This window comes from Entelurus aequoreus, linkage group LG11 (assembly GCF_033978785.1).
Source record: "Entelurus aequoreus isolate RoL-2023_Sb linkage group LG11, RoL_Eaeq_v1.1, whole genome shotgun sequence".
Taxonomy (NCBI): domain Eukaryota; kingdom Metazoa; phylum Chordata; class Actinopteri; order Syngnathiformes; family Syngnathidae; genus Entelurus; species Entelurus aequoreus.
In genome coordinates, this window is record NC_084741.1 from 17590896 (window position 1) to 17613395 (window position 22500).

The 22500-nt window shown below is 39.6% G+C and overlaps 1 protein-coding gene across 1 annotated transcript in view; it reads left to right on the forward strand.

Annotated features, from left to right (window-relative positions):
- Positions 1 to 22500, forward strand: part of zgc:113232 (uncharacterized protein LOC541546 homolog) — a 56102-nt gene that overhangs the window by 15844 nt on the left and 17758 nt on the right. Inside the window, exons 5-16 of the mRNA XM_062064142.1 lie at positions 4082 to 4219; positions 4314 to 4367; positions 4435 to 4488; positions 4697 to 4750; positions 4838 to 4891; positions 5091 to 5144; positions 5217 to 5270; positions 6719 to 6772; positions 13113 to 13166; positions 13412 to 13456; positions 19387 to 19440; positions 19525 to 19578. Coding sequence (XP_061920126.1) covers positions 4082 to 4219; positions 4314 to 4367; positions 4435 to 4488; positions 4697 to 4750; positions 4838 to 4891; positions 5091 to 5144; positions 5217 to 5270; positions 6719 to 6772; positions 13113 to 13166; positions 13412 to 13456; positions 19387 to 19440; positions 19525 to 19578 — 723 coding nt within the window. The remainder of the gene's footprint in view (positions 1 to 4081; positions 4220 to 4313; positions 4368 to 4434; positions 4489 to 4696; positions 4751 to 4837; positions 4892 to 5090; positions 5145 to 5216; positions 5271 to 6718; positions 6773 to 13112; positions 13167 to 13411; positions 13457 to 19386; positions 19441 to 19524; positions 19579 to 22500) is intronic.

A 22500-nucleotide genomic window follows, 5' to 3' on the forward strand; every position in this document is an offset into this window, starting at 1 on the left:
GTGTGTGTGTGTGTGTGTGTGTGTGTGTGTGTGTGTGTGTGTGTGTGTGTGTGTGTGTGTGTGTGTGTGTGTGTGTGTGTGTGTGTGTGTGTGTGTATATATGTTTGTATGTATATACTCTTATTTATGTATGTACAGTATATATGTATTTATTATATGTATGTATGTATATACTCTATTTATGTATGTACAGTATATATGTATTTATTATATGTATGTATATATATTATATATATATAGTGGGTGTATGTATGTGTACCGTATTTTCCGCACTATAAGGCGCACCTAAAAACCTCCAATTTCCTCAAAAGCTGACAGTGCACCTTATAATCCGGTGCGCCTTATATAAGGACCAAAATTGAGCCACAACAGGTCTCACAACTACGGTAAGCAGCCGCCGACTTCATTGTCCCCCGTAGAAGAAGCGCTTCTTCTTCTACGGGGGAAAATGAAGTCGACGTCTGCTTACCGTAGAAGAAGCGCTTCTTATTCTACGGGGGAAAATGAAGTCGGCGGCTGCTTACCGTAGTTGCGAGACCTAAACTTTATGTAAAGACCCAAAAACGGCTCCTATTAAGAGACACGCTTACGACGCAGAGTTTAAACTCAAGGCGATCAGTCACGCAGTAGAACACGGGAATAGAGCAGCAGCGAGAGAATTTAACATTAACGAATCAATGGTGCGGAAGTGGAGGAAGCAACATGATGACCTGCGCCAAGTAAAGAAAACTAAACAGAGTTTCCGAGGGAACAAAGGGAGATGGCTACAGTTGGGGGACAAACTGGAACAGTGGGTTGTTGAACAGAGAGCAGCAAGTAGAAGTGTCAGTACCATCACTATTTGTTTTGTTGACATTCCATTTAGCACAGCTCCATCTAATGGATGCATAACGTAAGCCCAGCCTCTACTGTAGCGTCTATTCTATGCGCCTTATAATGCGGTGCGCCTTATTTATGAACACAGTTTTAAAATAGGCCATTCATTGAAGGCGTGCCTTATAATCCGGTGCGCCTTATAGTGCGGAAAATACGGTAATTATGTATTTGTATATATGTTTGGGTTTATATGTGTATGTATATATGTATGGATGTATATATGTGTGTATATAATGTTTGTGTGTGTGTATGTATGTATATATATATGTATATATATATATATATATATATATATATATATATATATATATATATATATATATATATATATATATACAGTATATATATGTATGTATGTATGTATGTACAGTATGTATGTATACATGTGTATATATATATGTATGTATATGTGTATGTATGTGTGTGTATATATATATATGTATGTATATATATATATATGTATGTATATACACTACCGTTCAAAAGTTTGGGGTCACATTGAAATGTCCTTATTTTTTAAGGAAAAGCAGTGTACTTTTCAATGAAGATAACTTTAAACTAGTCTTAACTTTAAAGAAATACACTCTATACATTGCTAATGTGGTAAATGACTTTTCTAGCTGCAAATGTCTGGTTTTTGGTGCAATATCTACATAGGTGTATAGAGGCCCATTTCCAGCAACTATCACTCCAGTGTTCTAATGGTACAATGTGTTTGCTCATTGGCTCAGAAGGCTAATTGATGATTAGAAAACCCTTGTGCAATCATGTTCACACATCTGAAAACAGTTTAGCTCATTACAGAAGCTACAAAACTGACCTTCCTTTGAGCAGATTGAGTTTCTGGAGCATCACATTTGTGGGGTCAATTAAACGCTCAAAATGGCCAGAAAAAGAGAACTTTCATCTGAAACTCGACAGTCTATTCTTGTTCTTAGAAATGAAGGCTATTCCACAAAATTGTTTGGGTGACCCCAAACTTTTCAACGGTAGTGTATATATGTGTGTATATGTATATATATGTATATATGTATGTATATGTATATATATATATATGTATGTATATATGTATGTATGTATATATATATATGTATGTACGTATGTATGTTTATATACGTATGTATACGTATGAATGTACACGTATATATGTATATATAAATATGTATTTATCTATATTTGTATGTGTAAATATATATATGTATGGAATGGATGTATATATATGTTTGTAAATGTATATGTACAGTATATATGTGTGTGTGTATAGATGTGTGTGTGTATGTATAGATATATATGTGTATGTATACATACATATATGTTTATGTATATGTATACGTACATGTATTTATGAAATCTGTTCTGTTGAACCACTATTCGTAACGTGTTTTTTTAGGTTTGAAAAACCCTTAGGGATCTCCCAAATGTGGTGAATGTTATAGGTACCAAAGACCCAAAAGGGTTTTAGCCATTAAAGTCTTAAAAGTAAGTCATATATATTTACAGTATATGTATATTTTACTTTTAACACTTAAAACTCTAGATCAATTTTGAGATGCATCCGTCGATATAAAGTATTTTAGGTTTTTTTTTATGTTTGATGCCCTTTTTTTTAAAGAAACCCCTTTATTTTTTTTTAGAGCAAACACACACACACGTACTATTTTTGTAACCACATTCACACAACTCTAATGTCACTATGTTGTTGGCAGATTTAAAGCAACTGTGCTTTTTTAATATGAATATATGGTACTCTATGGCAGTGGTTCTCAAATGGGGGTACGCGTACCCCTGAGGGTACTTGAAGGTATGCCAAGGGGTATGTGAGATTTTTAAAAAATGTCTGTCAAAAAGAACTGTGAAAAGAAATGCAATATTCAGTGTTGACAGCTAGATTGTTTTGTGGACATGTTCCATAACTATTGATGTTTTAAAGATGTATTTTTTTGTGAAGAAATGTTTAGAATTAAGTTCATGAATCCAGATGGATCTCTATTACAATCCCCAAAGAGGGCACTTTAAGTTGATGATTACTTCTATGTGTAGAAATCTTTATTTATAATTGAATCACTTGATTATTTTTCAACAAGTTTTTAGTTATTTTTATATCTTTTTTTCCAAATAGTTCAAGAAAGACCGCAACAAATGAGCAATATTTTGCACTGTTATACAATGTAATAACTCAGAAACTGATGACATAGTGCTGTATTTTACTTCTTTATCCCTTTTTTTTCAACCAAAAATGCTTTGCTCTGATTAGGGGGTACTTGAATTAAAAACATTTTCACAGGGGGTACATTACTGAAAAAAGGTTGAGAACCACTGCTCTATGGTACTCTGGCGGTATCTCGTGGTTAAGAGGTCAAATGACACTTTTTATAGGATTTGCACGTAATTCAAAAGGAAATGCTTGGGTTCATTTGGTTTTATTGGAAAAAAGCTCTATGATATAACAGGTTTACAGTATATCGAAAAATGGCCATTATAAAAGGGAGTCAATGGGGGACAAAAGGGTCCCGGGGAACTCCAATGCAGAGGCGCCGAAAAGGGGGGGTAAAGGAGACGGATTCTAGGGGCCCATGATGGAGGGGGGCCCAGAGAGGCCCCTAATGATGATGAAATTATAATACTTATAAAACTATGATGCTGTTCTTCTTTCAAAAATATGGTAATGATAGTCAAAAATACCATTAAAATGCATAATTGTATGTAAAATAGCATCAAAAAATGTTGCAGCTGTGTTGGGGGCCCTGTAAAGATTCTTTTCATGGGGCCCAAAATCCCTAGCGGCGCCCCTGCTCCAATGTATACTCACTCAAAGCTTGTGCAAATTTTGAGAACAATTCCTTTTCAACTCCTGTGGCTATAATTAATGTATTCGACTTTCTTCAAAGGCAATAAAAATACCCACTTAGGTCTCTGGTCCTCCCAAGGGTTATGCAAGTTGCAAACAGCTCCTTTTAAGATAGAACAAATCCATTCCAGATAAATAGGTTAGTGTTTTTTATACCTACCTCTGTTTTCTGTTTGTCTAATTTCACTTGATTTTCAAAATCATGAAAGTATGTATGATTCCTGCTGATATCGTATCGGAACAGTATCTGTATCGGCTAATCCTCATGGCTTCAATTTGGGTATCGGAAGTAAAAAAAGTTGTATCGGGACACCCCTCTCCACATGTGTGCCTGAAATGTCAAATGGGCCCTTTCAGGTACCATTCAGGCCCCAAGGACCCGAGACAGGGTCGTCTGAAGAGTCGGGGGGTGACGCGGCCCTCGGTGAGGAGGGGCCTACTGAATGTGACTGTGAACCCGGAGAGCCTGGATTCGCTGGCTTTGCTGGACCAAAGGTACCAAGGAGAGCACTGATGGAGACATCTAGGACTCCCAGACTCGGGCATCAGAAACCCGGCTGACTTATTAGCTTTTTCCATTTCCTGTCAGGGCTCCCGAGGCCTGCATGGCAAAACAGGAGGGCCAGGACACCAAGGCAGAGAGGTGACACGCCGATATAAAGTCACGGATTCAAACATCAACCGCACGCTCACGTTTGCTGGCGTTTTAGGGCTACAAAGGAACTAAAGGAGTGCAGGGGAGAAGAGGAAGCGGCGGGGCAGTGGTGAGTCTCGCATCTTACAAGCTGACAGTAACCGTGATGCTGTTGCCACGGTAACAGAAGATACACAAGAATTGTCAGAACCACTCAACTGATCACACAGGAAAAGGGAAATTACGTAAAATACATGTGAACATTGATCAGCTACTAAGTATTTTAGTCACAAATGTTTTTTTACATTTTTTTTTACATTTGACCTCCCAAATGTCAGGGTGATCCTGGACCTGAAGGCGAAGAAGGAGGTTCTGGTTTCTCTGGAGCCATGGTGAGTAAACCCTAAATGATCAGATATCACAATAACAAGTTTTTTGGGGGGGCAACATCTAATTAATCATTTATTTTTGTCCACCAGGGAGAACCGGGACTTTTAGGAGCCCTGGGTGAGGGTGGAGAGGCGGGTCTAAAGGTGACCACACACAGTAAACACTGTTCATTCATAGGCTTCTAGCGTGCTTCCTTAAGGGAGAGGGACTCAAGTTAACTTAAGTGTTAGCTATATTAGTTAACATAATCATGTTTTTGAGTCAATACTTTAAATGTCCCTTGATGACTTTGACCGCCTCAGGTTCTCAGGTCACGTGAGTCATGTGACTTCCTGTTTGCAGGGTGACATCGGCATGGAGGGTCCTCGCGGAGGCGTTGGAGGTCGTGCTAACCCCGTGAGGAAAATGTTTCAGTCAATCAATCCGTCAGTTTGACACCGAAAGTCAATACAGGTGTTTTTGTTTTAGGGCTCCGTCGGTGATCCCGGCACCCCAGGATCAAGCGGAGGTAAAGGTATCAAGGTAAAATCAAAGACTTGGAAGATGCTGAAAGCATCTTTTGTTATTTTACACATTCTGTCAAGTTGCTGAACACCACATTATATTGTTAAAGGGGAACTGCCCTTTTTTGAAAGTGTGTCTTTAATTCACAAACCTTTTGTGAGACAAGAACATGTTTTTCTTTTTTTATGCATTCTAACTCATAAACGCCTGCAAGAGTCAGCTAACAATGTAGATAATTTGCTCTATTCCACCTATAAGGCGCCCTAAAAACAACCAAAAACCTCCATCAAGGTTTTATATTCATGCCATGCGTTTATATGTAATGTAGTAACATTCATAATAACATGTAATATTTACGTATTTCGCTTTTTTTAAGCATGTGGTTGTGCATTATTTTCATAGATTAATGAAATTAATCAATGCATTTTCCCTGCAGCAACAACAACACTATTAATCATGGCAGACTTTATGAGAGACAACAAAGACTACTTTGAGACAAATGATGATCAAGAACCTTATATTTTTTAGCCTGAATATAAGGAGTATGAACTACAAGTTTTAGAAGCTGTGTGATAAGTACATAGTACTGTAGCAATATTGCTGAGTGCTAAACAAGAAAAACAAACTACAAACATAATAAAACAAACACTTACTGTACAATGTCTGCTCTCACTGGAATGCCGACTGATGGGATGTTTATATCTTCCCGTTTGGATGAAGAATTAATCGTTATCCTCATTAAGGATTTTAAAAAAGGTTGGCGCAAACACGCATTTTTCCGTGTCTAAGTTGACTCTCAAAGTTGACCAACTTCTCGGTTTATGTCCACAACCTTCTACTATCCAGGTGAGAGGTATGATTTATAATCTAGAATTAACTTTGACCAACTCCGAGGTGACGCAGCAGCTCAATATGTCAATATAGCAGTATAAGGTAGTTAGCTCTCTTATAATAACAATATTGCTATTTCTTGTTTAATATTCAGGTCACAATGAAGTATTGTTGGTGGTTTTGGGTTGTTTTTTAGAGGGATTGATGGGCGCAATAGATGACTCACATTAGCTGCATTGTTAGCCACCTTATAATTGCTGTGTATTACAAATAAGAATGCATAAAAAAAGAAAGTCATGTGTTCTTGTGAATAGAATAGAATAGAATAGAAAGTACTTTATTGATCCCTGGGGGAAATTCAGCACCACAGTTCGCTCACAATAGACAATGATAATAATAAATAATATAATATAAACAGTACAATGATAGGCAAGTCCCCCTTTAAGATGATATTACACATCTGTTTTACCCAATATAACTATTTTTGAACCTATATAACATTTATATTATGATATTGGTTTAGGACAGAAAATTCAATTGTATTAATTCTAAAATGATCATACATAATTTATGTTTTTATTTAATTGTTAAGTATACATTTTTATACATTGCAATTTGTGTTTTTTTCTGTCTAGGGGTCCTTTGGAAAGGAGGGCAAAGTGGGCACTCAAGGACCAGATGGCCAAAAGGTAACTATAAGGAAATAAAAGATGAAAAGGATTTGACTATTTTGCCATCGCGCCAATTCAATAAATCCTCACAAATCATCCCCCGCAATTGTGTCCACTCGCCACACTTTACCGCACGTTTTGGCTATCTTCATTTTCCCATATCGATTTTGTCCGTGAGTACAAACACACACATCAACTGTCTAACCAGTCAGTGTCCCTGCATCGCCTACGCACGTCCCCACTTCTTGTTTACAATGACAGAGATATGGACGTGCAGGGATGAGTACCAACCGAATTTCGTCGGCACTACCGTGTGCCAATTCACGTAAACTCAAACGGTATCATATTTCCATACTTTTGTTGCACGTGACGTCACGTCCGGTTGCAGTTCACTTTCGGGCAAACAGGCGTATTCATAGCGGATTGCCTCTATGTAATGTTGCAAATTTCAATGTCAACAAAGCAAACTTGCCTTGTAGAAAGTGTTCAGAAGTAGCTAGCTCAATTTACATGGGATATGCCATATACATGCTACTAATTGGCATTAGCAATTTTACATGGCAATTTCAACGCCTCCAAATTTGTTAATTAACTACAACTAAGATGCACGTTACAATCAAACACCTGGTGTGTAATAAGTACAATACCGACAGTACAAACACTTTGGTGGACTGCACAAATTACAATAATGGCACATTGTACATTTAAAACACTTCCTTGTGGTCTAGATCAGGGTTGTCCAAACTGTTTGACTTGGGGGGCCACACTGGGCTAACAAAATTTGGCCAGGGGCTGGAAGCTGACTGCATGCAAAGTAACCATGTATGTATATGTATATATATGTATATAAATATACTGTATATATATGTATATACTGTGGACATATATATATATATATATATATATATATATATATATATATATATATATATATATATATATATATATATATATATATATATATATATATATATATATATATATATATACAGTATATATATACAGTATATATATATACATATATACACACAGTGTATTTATATACATATATATATAAATATATACTGTATATATATACATATATACACACAGTGTATTTATATACATATATATATAAATATATACTGTATATATATATATATATATACAGTATACACACAGTATGTATATATATATATATATATATATATATATATATATATATATATATATATACACACATATATACACACAGTATATGTATATGTATATATATATATATATATACTGTGTGTATATATACATACATATACTCTATCTAATTATATATATATACTATATATACTATATTTACTATATATATATATATATATATATATATATATATCCATCCATCCATCCATCCATCCATCCATCCATCTTCTTCCGCTTATCCGAGGTCGGGTCGCGGGGGCAGCAGCCTAAGCAGGGAATCCCAGACTTCCCTCTCCCCAGCCACTTCGTCTAGCTCTTCCCGGGGGATCCCGAGGCGTTCCCAGGCCAGCCGGGAGACATAGTCTTCCCAACGTGTCCTGGGTCTTCCCCGTGGTCTCCTACCGGTCGGACGTGCCCTAAACACCTCCCTAGGGAGGCGTTCGGGTGGCATCCTGACCAGATGCCCGAACCACCTCATCTGGCTCCTCTCGATGTGGAGGAGCAGTGGCTTTACTTTGAGCTCCTCCCGGATGACAGAGCTTCTCACCCTATCTCTAAGGGAGAGACCCGCCACCCGGCGGAGGAAACTAATTTCGGCCGCTTGTACCCGTGATCTTGTCCTTTCGGTCATAACCCAAAGCTCATGACCATAGGTGAGGATGGGAACGTAGATCGACCGGTAAATTGAGAGCTTTCCCTTGCGGCTCAGCTCCTTCTTCACCACAACGGACCGATACAGCGCCCGCATTACTGAAGACGCCGCACCGATCCGCCTGTCGATCTCACGATCCACTCTTCCCTCACTCGTGAACAAGACTCCGAGGTACTTGAACTCCTCCACTTGGGGCAAGATCTCCTCCCCAACCCGGAGATGGCACTCCACCCTTTTCCGGGCGAGAACCATGGACTCGGACTTGGAGGTGCTGATTCTCATCCCAGTCGCTTCACACTCAGCTGCGAACCGATCCAGTGAGAGCTGAAGATCCTGGCCAGATGAAGCCATCAGGACCACATCATCTGCAAAAAGCAGAGACCTAATCCCGCAGCCACCAAACCGGATCCCCTCAACGCCTTGACTGCGCCTAGAAATTCTGTCCATAAAAGTTATGAACAGAATCGGTGACAAAGGGCAGCCTTGGCGGAGTCCAACCCTCACTGGAAACGTGTCCGACTTACTGCCGGCAATGCGGACCAAGCTCTGGCACTGATCATACAGGGAGCGGACCGCCACAATCAGACAGTCCGATACCCCATACTCTCTGAGCACTCCCCACAGGACTTCCCGAGGGACACGGTCGAATGCCTTTTCCAAGTCCACAAACCACATGTAGACTGGTTGGGCAAACTCCCATGCACCCTCAAGGACCCTGCCGAGAGTATAGAGCTGGTCCACAGTTCCACGACCAGGACGAAAACCACACTGTTCCTCCTGAATCTGAGGTTCGACTATCCGGCGTAGCCTCCTCTCCAGTACACCTGAATAGACCTTACCGGGAAGGCTGAGGAGTGTGATCCCCCGATAGTTAGAACACACCCTCCGGTTCCCCTTTTTAAAGAGAGGAACCACCACCCCGGTCTGCCAATCCAGAGGTACCGCCCCCGATGTCCACGCGATGCTGCAGAGTCTTGTCAACCAAGACAGCCCCACAGCATCCAGAGCCTTAAGGAACTCCGGGCGGATCTCATCCACCCCCGGGGCCCTGCCACCGAGGAGCTTTTTAACTACCTCAGCAACCTCAGCCCCAGAAATAGGAGAGCCCACCACAGATTCCCCAGGCACTGCTTCCTCATAGGAAGACGTGTTGGTGGGATTGAGGAGGTCTTCGAAGTATTCCCTCCACCGATCCACAACATCCGCAGTCGAGGTCAGCAGAACACCATCCTCACCATACACGGTGTTGATAGTGCACTGCTTCCCCTTCCTGAGGCGGCGGATGGTGGTCCAGAATCGCTTCGAAGCCGTCCGGAAGTAGTTTTCCATGGCTTCCCCGAACTCCTCCCATGTCCGAGTTTTTGCCTCCGCGACCGCTGAAGCCGCATACCGCTTGGCCTGTCGGTACCTGTCCGCTGCCTCAGGAGTCCTATGAGCCAAAAGAACCCGATAGGACTCCTTCTTCAGCTTGACGGCATCCCTCACCGCCGGTGTCCACCAACGGGTTCTAGGATTACCGCCACGACAGGCACCAACCACCTTGCGGCCACAGCTCCAATCAGCCGCCTCGACAATAGAGGTGCGGAACATGGTCCACTCGGACTCAATGTCCAGCACCTCCCTCGTGACATGTTCAAAGTTCTTCCGGAGGTGGGAATTGAAACTCTCTCTGACAGGAGACTCTGCCAGACGTTCCCAGCAAACCCTCACAATGCGTTTGGGCCTGCCAGGTCTGTCCGGCATCCTCCACCACCATCGCAGCCAACTCACCACCAGGTGGTGATCGGTAGAAAGCTCCGCCCCTCTCTTCACCCGAGTGTCCAAAACATGAGGCCGTAAACCCGATGACACGACTACAAAGTCGATCATGGAACTGCGGCCTATATATATATATATATATATATATATATATATATATATATATATATATATATATATATATATATATATATATATATATATATATATATATATATATATACCGTAATTTCCGGACTATAAGCCGCACCTGACTATAAGCCGCACCAGCTAAATTTAGGGGAAAATACAGATTGCTCCATATATAAGCCGCACCCGACTATAAGCCGCAGGGTTTTGATGTGTAATTACCGTAGTATATAGGGGTTCCTGCTACCACGGAGGGGATTGTCGGGACAGAGATGACTGTTTGGGAACGCAAAGCGTCCCATTTATTAACAATAAATCTTTCAATCATTCAATCAAACTTTCACATCTTTGACATGGCGAACAGCATTCGTGCAGAGTACAAATAGTACAACGGTGCAAAGTAATACAAAGTGCTCGCCTGTATGTTATCAAAATAACCAGCCTACCGGTATATGAAAAGTCAGTCTTTAATCATTGTGTCATCGTCTTCCTCCTGCGTACTAAAACCACCGAAATCCTCTTCGTCGGTGTCGGAGAAGAACAGGCCGTAAATAAGCCGCACCCTTGTATAAGCCGCAGGGACCAGAACGAGGGGGAAAAGTAGCGGCTTATAGTCCGGAAATTACGGTATATATATATATAGTCAAGGTTACTGTGGTTTATCCGTTATACAGTGCTCAATACCGGGGTAGAGCGAAATATATGTTAGGTCAGGAAAAAACACGGAGGCTATTTCCTCCCTACAAGCCTGTTTCGCAGGTTTCCCTGCTCTTCAAGGGAGTTTATTGAAACGTCTGTGGTTGTTACATATGTATAGGGTGCATTACATTGTTACACAGTATTGCCTTGCTTCTGTGCCGGCATGATGAGACAAGTTTTTTGCGTTTGTTTAATGTGGACATGCTGGGGTGGGCAGCACGGTCGAAGAGGGGTTAGTGCGTCTGCCTCACAATACGAAGGTCCTGGGTTCGATCCTGCGCTCGGGATCTTTCTCTGTGGAGTTTGCATGTTCTCCCCGTGACTGCGTGGGTTCCCTCCGGGTACTCCAGCTTTCTCTCACCTCCAAAGACATGCACCTGGGGATAGGTTGATTTGCAACACTAAATTGGCCCTAGTGTGTGAATGTTGTCAGTCTATCTGTGTTGGCCCTGTGATGAGGTGGCGACTTATCCAGGGTGTACCCCGCTTTCCGCCCGATTGCAGCTGAGGTAGGCTCCTGCATCCCCCGCGACCCTGAAAGGGATAAGTGGTAGAAAATGGATGGATAGATGGATGGATGCTGGGGGGGTATATAACAAACGTGTTTTTTTTCAGGCACATCTTTTAGCTGCACTGTTGTATGATGAGCTAGACAATTCGCCATGTAATAGCGTGATCAATTTTATTGTCTTTAAGAATCCATATGTATTTGCTCAGCTCTGTAGATTGATACTACACACTCTGCATTTAGTCAAAACAAAGTACTCATGTTATTCCTCAGGAAAAAGCAAACTGATATCTACAACTTCACATGAGAAGAAAATAAAATAAAACCCCTCACAATTCCAATTCTAAGACGACTAAACAATAGAAATAACCTGAAGCAACTCTAGAAATAACACTTTTTATACCAGCTGTACACTGATGACTTTAGTTTTCTAGTATTTTTTCCTAGAAAATATGTTACTGTGCTAAAAGGGGCTTAGGGGTGAGATACTGTATTTGCACATATCCCAACTAAGAATGTAATTTCCTATAAATTATTTATCAATGAAAGAATCTTTGTGTAGTTTAGCTACATCCCTGAATTAAAATGTATTTTCCACTTGAAAAATGTTTGTTCATGATGTTCCAACACATAGTTTACAACCGCTTTCCTTTAGAACATGGAAGAACTGTTGAGCGCTATCCCCAGCACTGATTTTTGTTGGTAAATGAGAGCGATTACTATCCCATTTCCACAGGGATGGTACCTTTCACATTGGAATCGATACGGTACCATCTTAATTGTTTAAAAATTAAATCTAAATGTTTTTATTTAACATTAACTGATGTCTAGTAATGATAACTGCACTACCCAATTATTAGGATTTCTTAAACTTCTGAGTGTCTTTTGCAAGTATGCACTCATTTCAATTGGTCTTGGGTGTGTTGCTGTAGTAGGGTTTCAGCAGGTATCAGCGAATCTAATTAAAGGTTTTTTTTATTAATTTAATACCCATGTCCTACTGCAGATAGTTATTATGTACAGCCAAAAGCTTATAACTCTCTGTATAGAGAAAATTGTAAGTATTTGACAATGATAATCTTGATGTTAACATTAACTGAAGACCTAGAATTGGCTCACAATGCTGTTTAATCTGAGGATTAGTTTTTATGTAGTGGTAGCAGCAGCTGCCAGTTGTGGTGGCGTCGTGGCGACAGCAGAAGTTGCTTTGTTGATCACCTCAACGTGCTGTGTTCCCTGCTGGCCAGCAGAGGCCGCCACATGAATTGATTAACATAGACCCTGACTTAAACAAGTTGAACAACTTATTCGGGTGTTACCATTTAGTGGTCAATTGTACGGAATATGTACTGTACTGTGCAATCTACTAATAAAAGTTACAATCAATCAATCAATCAATCAATCAACAGAGGTCTGACTGTCTTGTCTTTGTCCTGCAGGGCCAGACTGGAGCGCCTGGGTTCCCAGGAGATGTTGGTGATAGAGGCTACAATGTATGACACCTCTTACACTTCCTCTTTTTACCACTTGCTTGGTTTTACATCTCCTAAAAGGCTGAAGTCAATCAATCAATCAATGTTTATTTATATAGCCCTAAATCACAAGTGTCTCAAAGGGCCTAACATGTGTATTTTTGTTACATTCAGACTGATCCTTGTTGGCATTTCTTATACAAATTGAAGCAGCGTGTCCTTCATGTATTGATGACAACTAAAGTCCAGCTGTTTGTGCTCCTCAGGGATACCCTGGACAGACGGGAGACCACGGGCCTGTTGGACCAAAGGTACTGTGTGGATCTTCACACTGCAGCACTGTCAACTATTCAGAGTTTAGCATTGTGCCAAAAACCTTTACAGTGGAACCTCGATAGTTTGTATAGTGAAATGTCTCCATAAGAAACAATGCAAATATTAATAATGGGTTCCAGCCATATTTCACACTGTATTAAGTGCTATATAGTACTGCAGGGCTATTCAACTACAAAAAAGGCTGCAGTTTCTAGAGCCCAAGGGCTTAGGGGCCAGACATGGAAATGTGGATGTTTCGTCAGAAAGTGCCTCCGCAGGTTATATTCCTTTAACACTTTGTTTACTTCATTGCAAAGTAAACACATCAGCTTTCCCACTGCACTGTCAATAAATTAATTATTCGTTTCCAGCGTGTGCAGCTAGACAGCTAGTTAACAGCATGAAGAAACAGAAGCTCCAAAAGTTTTGTTGAGGATTGATGTTCCTTCTTTAGGATTATTTTCCCTCCTCGGTTACATTGCACTTATTCCTTCATTCAAGTTTGTCAGACTGAAAATACAAACATGAAATAGACATTACTAAAGTACAAAGGCCATTGTGTATTTTACATAAATACAAAGGAATGTTTAATGTAAATACATTCACACAATAAACTACAGATGTTTATGCATATAGAAATTAAACATCCACAGAAAACATGAATGTTGCTCGATACAATTAAACCGAGGTGTCAAATTAGCGCACATGTTCGATAAGAAGTTTTGCTTGCCAGAGTTACTCAGACAAATAACATGACCACGAATGCAAAAGACATCACAAAGTCAGCAATTTAAATAAACAAACTAAATATCTTGCTCAAAAAGGTTCATTATTTCTTCTTAGTCATATACTTTTTCAAATGTTCTTGTATTCAGGCCATATTTTTGGTGTATTAGATGGAATTTTACCTGGAAACATGTCAGGTAAAAATTCCATCGAAAATATGGTCTGAATACAAGAACATTTGAAAAAGTAAACTAAATATCTTTATGCACAACATATACTTACAAAGATCTAGGGATGATACTCGAAACCGGTTTTCCCGGTTGTTCGATAAGAAAAGAACCGAGTCCTCGGACTCGAATCCCTTTTTGAGAACCGGTACCCGTTATTGAGACCACTATAGTAAAGAAAAAGATTTGGTTCTTTATTCGAATCCCTAGGAACGAATCCCGTCCCGACCAGAAATGCTCCGTGTGACATCACAAGAAATGACTTCACTTAGCTCAGTCATTAGGCGCAGATAGCGAAAGCAGGAAAAAAATGGACCGGAAAAAGCGCTCCAAGGTGTAATAAAGTTCAAAACAAAAGGTAAAATCCAATGAATAACTTTACTGAGAGATTTGAGCAGGGTAGAAACACATGACCAACACTTTTATGACCAACCGGAAACATAGCAACCAGGCTAGCAACGCACCTCCTTTACGGCAGCTGTCACAACGTTCTTAAAGCAACCGCAGCACATACATATATATACAATATATATCTCTCTTTTTTAACTTTTGTTTTTCTTTCCTTGTAAACAAAACAAAATCACACTGTATATGTGTTGTCTGTCTAATTATAAATAATGCAGACGAGGCGTGTTGGCTGAGTTCTTGATGTTTACTTTCACAGTGTGCTCATAACCTCATTCTTAGCTGCCGGGTGACGATATGCAACAACACTTTTCGGGGCTACCGCGCATGCTCGTCACTCCCGTTGCATGCTGGGTAGTGTAGTTGTTATATTCCTAGCTCATAACATCACATCTTTCCCCCTATAAAGAAATAATGCTAACTCAATAAAGTGTATTTCTTTTTTTAGCTGTAACTTTTCATTTTTTAGCATTGTAACCACATTTGCAAAAAACTTTTCTCTTCATAGAATTTTCTTTCAATAAAGAAATAAAGTGCAAAAATGTCAAAGCATCATAACAAACAGTTATGTCAAATAGCAGCAGAAGTGCACTTTTTGGAGAGCTGTATTATTTTCAGTTTTGTGCCCAAAGGACTGATTTTATTTAACACTATATTATTATTTATACACCTATAGTGATCACAGAGACAGGTTGTTTTTGTGTTACTGTATATATTTGTTTTTCTGAAAAATCCCACTTAATATACTTTGGGTAACAACAGTCAATATTTATTTATTTTATTTTATTTTTTTAGGGGGGTAACAGTCAATATTTATTTATTTATTAGATTTTATTTTTTTCTTATATAATAAAAGTGAGCTTTTGTTAAACCAAATATTGTGTGTTTTTTTCCATATACAACAACCTATCTGGACTCGATAAGAGAATCGATAAGGATACGGTTCGATAAGAGGATTCAATAATAGGCTCGAACTCGATAATTTCTTATCAAACATCATCCCTACAAAGATGTGACCAAGTTTTGTGATGAAGCTTACACGTGTGGATTTCTACCGTTGTTGCTGCTTGTCTGGAACAATGTGTCCATCGCAATTTATGACAAATTTAAGCAGTCTTCTTCTACTCACCCCACTGCTGCTTCACTGTGACACTGTTGCCCCCCTGCCGCGTGGTGGGAGTACTGCATACATGAGCCACCCTAGTTTCATCAAGCCTATTTAGGTGATGTTCGGCGGGCCAAAATGAAAAGCTTTGGCGGGTCGGATTCGGCCCGCGGGCCGCAAGTTGAATAGACCTGCAGTACAGTATATAAAACAAACTTAACAAGGGGCTGTTGGATCAGTTGTCTCTTTTTTAACAAGCCAAAACAACGACGACATGCTACTGTCCTATGTATGTGCTGCTCTGGCAACGTGTGCACAAACATAAGTTCCTTTTGTGACCTCACAAATGATCAGAAATCCCCCCAAATTCAACCATATTGCTACAATAATACACACTTTAAAAAGTATAACCCATTTACATTAACATCGGCAAATGAGAGTGTATTTTTGAGAAAGGAGCAGACAGAAGGGGGGAAGGAAGGGGACAGTGGGCGAGGGCTGTGTGTGTTGGATGGATGGATTTTGTTGTCATTGCCCAAGTACAACAACATTTCATTTTCAGCGCAAACCCGTTTAAGATTAAACAAACAAACATTGTACAGGATTACAGAAGAGGAAGGCTGATGAGTTGCCATTTACGGCGCCGCGTAAAAAGTGGGGAAAATGTCAACGCTGTTGCTCTTGGAAGACGCGCCACTGAACAAGAGGCAGTCTTCTCCGCTCTGTGCCGAGACCAGAAAAGAGCGGTCTCATCACAATTAAAACTTGCTTTGGTACTAAGCCTTCGTCTTCGAGTCTGCCATACTGGGGTTTGTGAATCGAGGTTTCGCTGTACTTTCACTTTCACTTTTATTATAAGTAGGAATGGGCACCAAAACCCAGCTCCATAATGACACTGGTGCCAATGTAAACGGTAGTAACCAGACCAAAAAAAGAAGTGGCCTCATTTTGCTGCTAAATGACTTTTCCACCTGCAACACGTGCTTGATGGTGACATTGTACAAGTCTTGTAAGTAATGCAGCGTCCCGACAGACGCTCTTTTTAAACTTTTTTCCAGACCTTAACACGCCAAAACAGCATCCCTCATAACATCACCACCACAACAAGAACACAGCACATTCCTTTTATGCATTAATGACTGCCAGTGAGGTTGCATTCACGAACCCTCGGAATTTTGAATGTATTACTTAGTTATTTCACATTTAAAGTTTTATTTAATCAGACATTTTTTTCATTTTGACAGATTAATTTGAATATACATATAGTCTGAAATGGAATAGGCAGAAGTTGATGGTTATTACACCCAGCCAAGTGTATTTACAAAACACAAACAGAAGAAAAAATACCAATGTCTTATGCATGTAGTCGTGCATTTTTTTGTTTTCCATTAATCACAAAATACATTTTAAAAATATGAAAACGTTTCAACATGTTCATTTTACATCCTTGGCATCCGTTCTCTACATATTTTTTTTTTAATGGATTTCTTCCAAATAATTTAAAATTGAGTTAAAGTTATACAGTCTTTTAACTCTTGGTCCAAAGTAGAGATGTCCGATAATATCGGACTGCCGATATTATCGGCCGATAAATGCTTTAAAATGTAATATCGGAAATTATCGGTATCGGTTTCATAAAGTAAAATGTATGACTTTTTTAAAACACCGCTGTACGGAGTGGTACATTTGCATGCCGGCCCAATCACATAATATCTACGACTTTTCACACACACAAGTGAATGCAAGGCATACTTGGTCAACAGCCATACAGGTCACACTGAGGGTGGCCCTATAAACAACTTTAACACTGTTACAAATATGCGCCACACTGTGAACCCACACCAAACAAGAATGACAAACACATTTCGGGAGAACATCCGCACCGTAACACAACATAAACACAACAGAACAAATACCCAGAACTCCTTGCAGCACTAACTCTTCCGGGACGCTACAATATACACCTCCCGCTACCCCCTATCCCCGCCCACCTCAACCCCGCCCACCTCAACCTCCTCATGCTCTCTCAGGGAGAGCATGTCCCAAATTCCAAACTGCTGTTTTGAGGCATGTTAAATGAAAAAAATGCACTTTGTGACTTCAATAATAAATATGGCAGTGCCATGTTGGCATTTTTTTCCATAACTTAAGTTGATTTATTTTGGAAAACCTTGTTACATTGTTTAATGCATCCAGCGGGGCATCACAACAAAATTAGGCATGTGTTAATTCCACGACTGTATATATCGGTATCGGTTGATATCAGAATCGGTAATTAAGAGTTGGACAATATTGGATATTGGCAAAAAAGTCATTATCGGACATCTCTTGGTCCAAAGGATTCCATACATTAATCCCAACAAAAGACACAGAATGCTGCTTTGTATGTTTTTTTAAACATGTTGTTCTTTCTGGAATTATAAACACAGTCTCGTTTTTGAAACAATCTCTGTATATACGCTCGTAGCTTGTTATTGTTCATGTTATACATCATTTTTGCTGTCTTAAAGTCGACCGAATCCTCCCATTTTAGTGCTTTTAATCAAATTAAAAGCTCATTTGTATGTGCCCTGTTAGCCACTTTATTCACAATTAGATTAGGATTGTTTTTATAAGTGTTTCCCCACACTTCTAGGCCATAGGTCATGTAAGGGAGAACCAGGGAATAGTATACAATATATAAGTTTTTTCATTTAATAGTTCTTTGACTTAAAATATTATTGCAAGAGATTTACAAAGCTTTGCCTTAATATAGTTTATATGGGGCTTCCAACTGAGCTTATTTTGTAAAAGTACTCCAGTTATAATTTAACTTAAATAATGAAAGTAACTAAATCATTAGTCTATTCCACTGAATATCACACAATGTTTACATTTATTTTACAAAAATGTGCATGTTTTTGATTTTTTGAGTTCCGGTTTAAGCATTGGCACCGTTTTTAAAGTACAGATTTGGCACTGGTATCGGTTAAAAAGTAAACAATACCCTTCTCTATTTATAAGGCAGCTCTTTGTTGTCATTACATGTGAGGGAAGAAGATTAAAATAATATTAAAATATATTCACAGTTCACACCCAGCGTGTGTTAAAAGCCTTGTCAAATCTGTATTGTATGTTTGTTTACACTACTGGTGCTTTGGCCACACTTGAAGCTCCAAATAGCACGTTTGTCCTGCTGTCAGTCAGAGGGAAAGTACACAATCAAATATTTCAATACACACATATATGCCTAGGGCATAGTGGTTGTTAGGACAAATGCAAATGTTGCCTTTCAGTCCACGTCTGAAAGATATTTTCATATCTGTTATCGTTTATAAAGTTGTAACACAAATGCCATTATTCGTTAAATGCAAAATGACCCTACTTTTGTTGACAAATACAAGCATTTTACACAAACATTAGTGTATATTATTTTTTCTGATACTGTATAGACAATGATTTCCGGTATTTCTTCCTCTTTCAGGGCAGCCAAGGTTTAGGTGGCACTCCAGGCATTGATGGCGACCCTGGAGAAGATGTGAGTGTGTCTTCATATTGACTGCTTTCACTATATCCACTGTCAGGTACTGTACAACTTTCACTGTAAAACATCTCTCACCAGGGACCCATCGGTGTCCCGGGACTGATGGGAGAGCCAGGTTTCTTTGGTCCCAAGGTGAGAGCCAACTCTAAATGTTGTTTGGGTATGTTTATTGTTTATTGGTGGATATTGCCATGGAGATGACTTCCTGGACACTCCAAACATGTCTGTGATATTTTGACATGCAATTAACTGTTGTTTTGAGTATGATGCGGTACATTTGCCCGAGCGCGATAATAATAACTCATGTTGTATCAATACTGTAGCGTATTTATATAAACAGCAGCAGTGTCTGAACTTTTTCCCCTGAGGAAAACATCATGAAATATCTAAGAATGCAGGAGGCCCACACTGATATTTTTATATATCTTAATTTTGTAAAAAAGCTACAAAAACATATGTACCGTATTTTCGGAGTATAAGTCGCTCCGGACTATAAGTCGCACAGGCCGAAAATGCATAATAAAGAAGGAAAAAAACATAAGTTGCACTGGAGTATAAGTCGCATTTTTGGGGGGAAATGTATTTGATAAAAGCCAACACCAAGAATAGACATTTGAAAGGCAATTTAAAATAAATAAAGAATAGTGAACAACAGGCTGAATAAGTCTACGTTATATGAGGCATAAATAACCAACTTAAAACGTGCCTGGTATGTTAACGTAACATATTATGGTAAGAGTCATTCAAATAACTGTAACATATAGAACATGCTATACGTTTACCAAACAATCTGTCACTCCTAATCGCTAAATCCCATGAAATCTTATACATCTAGTCCAGGGGTCGGCAACCCGCGGCTCCGGAGCCGCATGCGGCTCTTTGACCACTCTGATGCGGCTCAGCTGCATACTTGCCGACCCCCCCGATTTTCCCAGGAGACTTATGGATCTCAGTGCCTCTCCTAGATAACTCCCAGGGCAAATATAATCCTATTTTCACTCTAATTACTAAATTAAGGGGCGTGCCCTAATTGCACTGCAGTAATTGTCCTCTATAGCATTTACAAAAAGCGTGCCAGCCCGGCCACATGTTGTATGTAGCTTTTACTTGCACACGTAGGAGACAGCAAAGCATACTTAGTCATCAGCCACACAGCTTACACTGACGGTAGCCGTATAAAACAACTTTAACACTGTTACGTTACAAATATGCGCCACACTGTGAACCCACACCAAAAAAGAATGAAAAACACATTTCTGGAGAACATCCCACCGTAACACAACATAAACACAACACAACCAATACCCAGAATCCCATGCAGCCCTAACTCTTCCGGTCTAGATTATACACCCCCCTACCACCAAACCCCCCCACACATCAACCCCCTACCCCCCCCACCCCCCCATCCGTGCGTCGGTTGAGCGGAAGAGTTAGTGCTGCATGGGATTCTGGGTATTTGTTGTGTTGTGTTTATGTTGTGTTACAGTGCAGATGTTCTCCAGAAATGTGTTTGTCATTCTTTTTTGGTGTGGGTTCAAAGTGTGGCGCATATTTGTAACGTAACAGTGTTAAAGTTGTTTTTGTACGGCTACCGTCAGTGTAAGCTGTGTGGCTGTTGAACAAGTATGCCTTGCTGTCACTTACGGGAGCAAGCAAAAGCTGCATTCAACATGTGGCCAAGCAGGTACGCTGTTTGGGCAGGCTGTAGAGGGCGCTAAAAGCAGTACCAGCACGTCCTGAAATTTGGGAGTCTCCCAGATAATTGAGAGGGTTGGCAAGAAAGACGCTATTAAGCACCATTCAATTAAAAGTCGTGGGCCGCATTAACATTAAATTTCCATATTAAGATGCGTGCCGGTGCGTGTGTCAGAGACCCCTGGTTAACATAGCGCAAAGCAATTTAAGCTTTGTATGCTGTTTTTCATTTTAAATTATCAAAAAATTTTTGTGGCTCCCATTGTTTTCTTTAATTTGTGAAACTTTCCAAAATGGCTCTTTGAGTGGTAAAGGTTGCCGACCCCTAGTCTAGTCTCTTACGTGAATGAGCTAAATAATATTATTTGATATTTTACGCTAATGTGTTAATAATTTCACACATAAGTCGCTCCTGAGTATAAGTCGCACCCCCGGCCGGCCAAACTATGAAAAAAACTGCGACTTATAGTCCGAAAAATACGGTATTGTATTTTCTAGACTACAGCGCGCACCCACAACATTTTAGGGAAAAACATTTTTTCCCCCCATATATTAGCCGCATGATATATACGTTGTGAAATGAGTTATTTAGACGGAAAGATTCTCTAGTTTATTTACATTCCCAAATTGTTTCCAAACGGTGTCTGTAACAGAGCAGTAAAACGGCTGATCAAACAAAATAGAAGTCATCGTCATGGACCCACTAGCTGCGGAAGCTATCTCTCCAATCAGCTCAACAGACTCAATAGCTTTTGGTGAAGAATTTGTGAAACTAAAACAATAAAAAAAATAATGCCATTGTAAGTTAATAGTACTCACACAGACACTTGTAAACGTGTTAGCGTAATAGTTCATGCTAACGACACTAGCTTGATTACATTCTGATAACACGTGATGAAAACATACGGGATGGTTTCGTAAGTAAGAATTATTTTAGTCATATAGTAAAACTTACAAACCTTGCTCGGAGTGATGAAGGAAGAATCCATAGGAGTAGAATCGCTATGGACGGCAAGAAGACTGAACGGCACTACTACTTCCGGTTAAAAGGACTAAATGGAAGGACTTTGCAGCACCTGCAGCGAGCAAACTCGTCCAAAAGATGGCACCATAGCACAAACAATAAAACATCTTGTCAGTGTGTTTGCTTGTTTAGTTTTTTTTAAAAACTATTGCAAAACGAAAATCCATAAAATAGCCGCACCGTTTTACAAGCCGCAGGTGAGAAAGAAGTAGCTGTTTATGGTCCGGAATTTACGATATGTATTAGAGGTGCACAAAAAAATCAATTCACATCTGAATTGCAATTCTTATTCATCCCTGTTATAATCGATACATAATTTATTTTTTAAATGTATC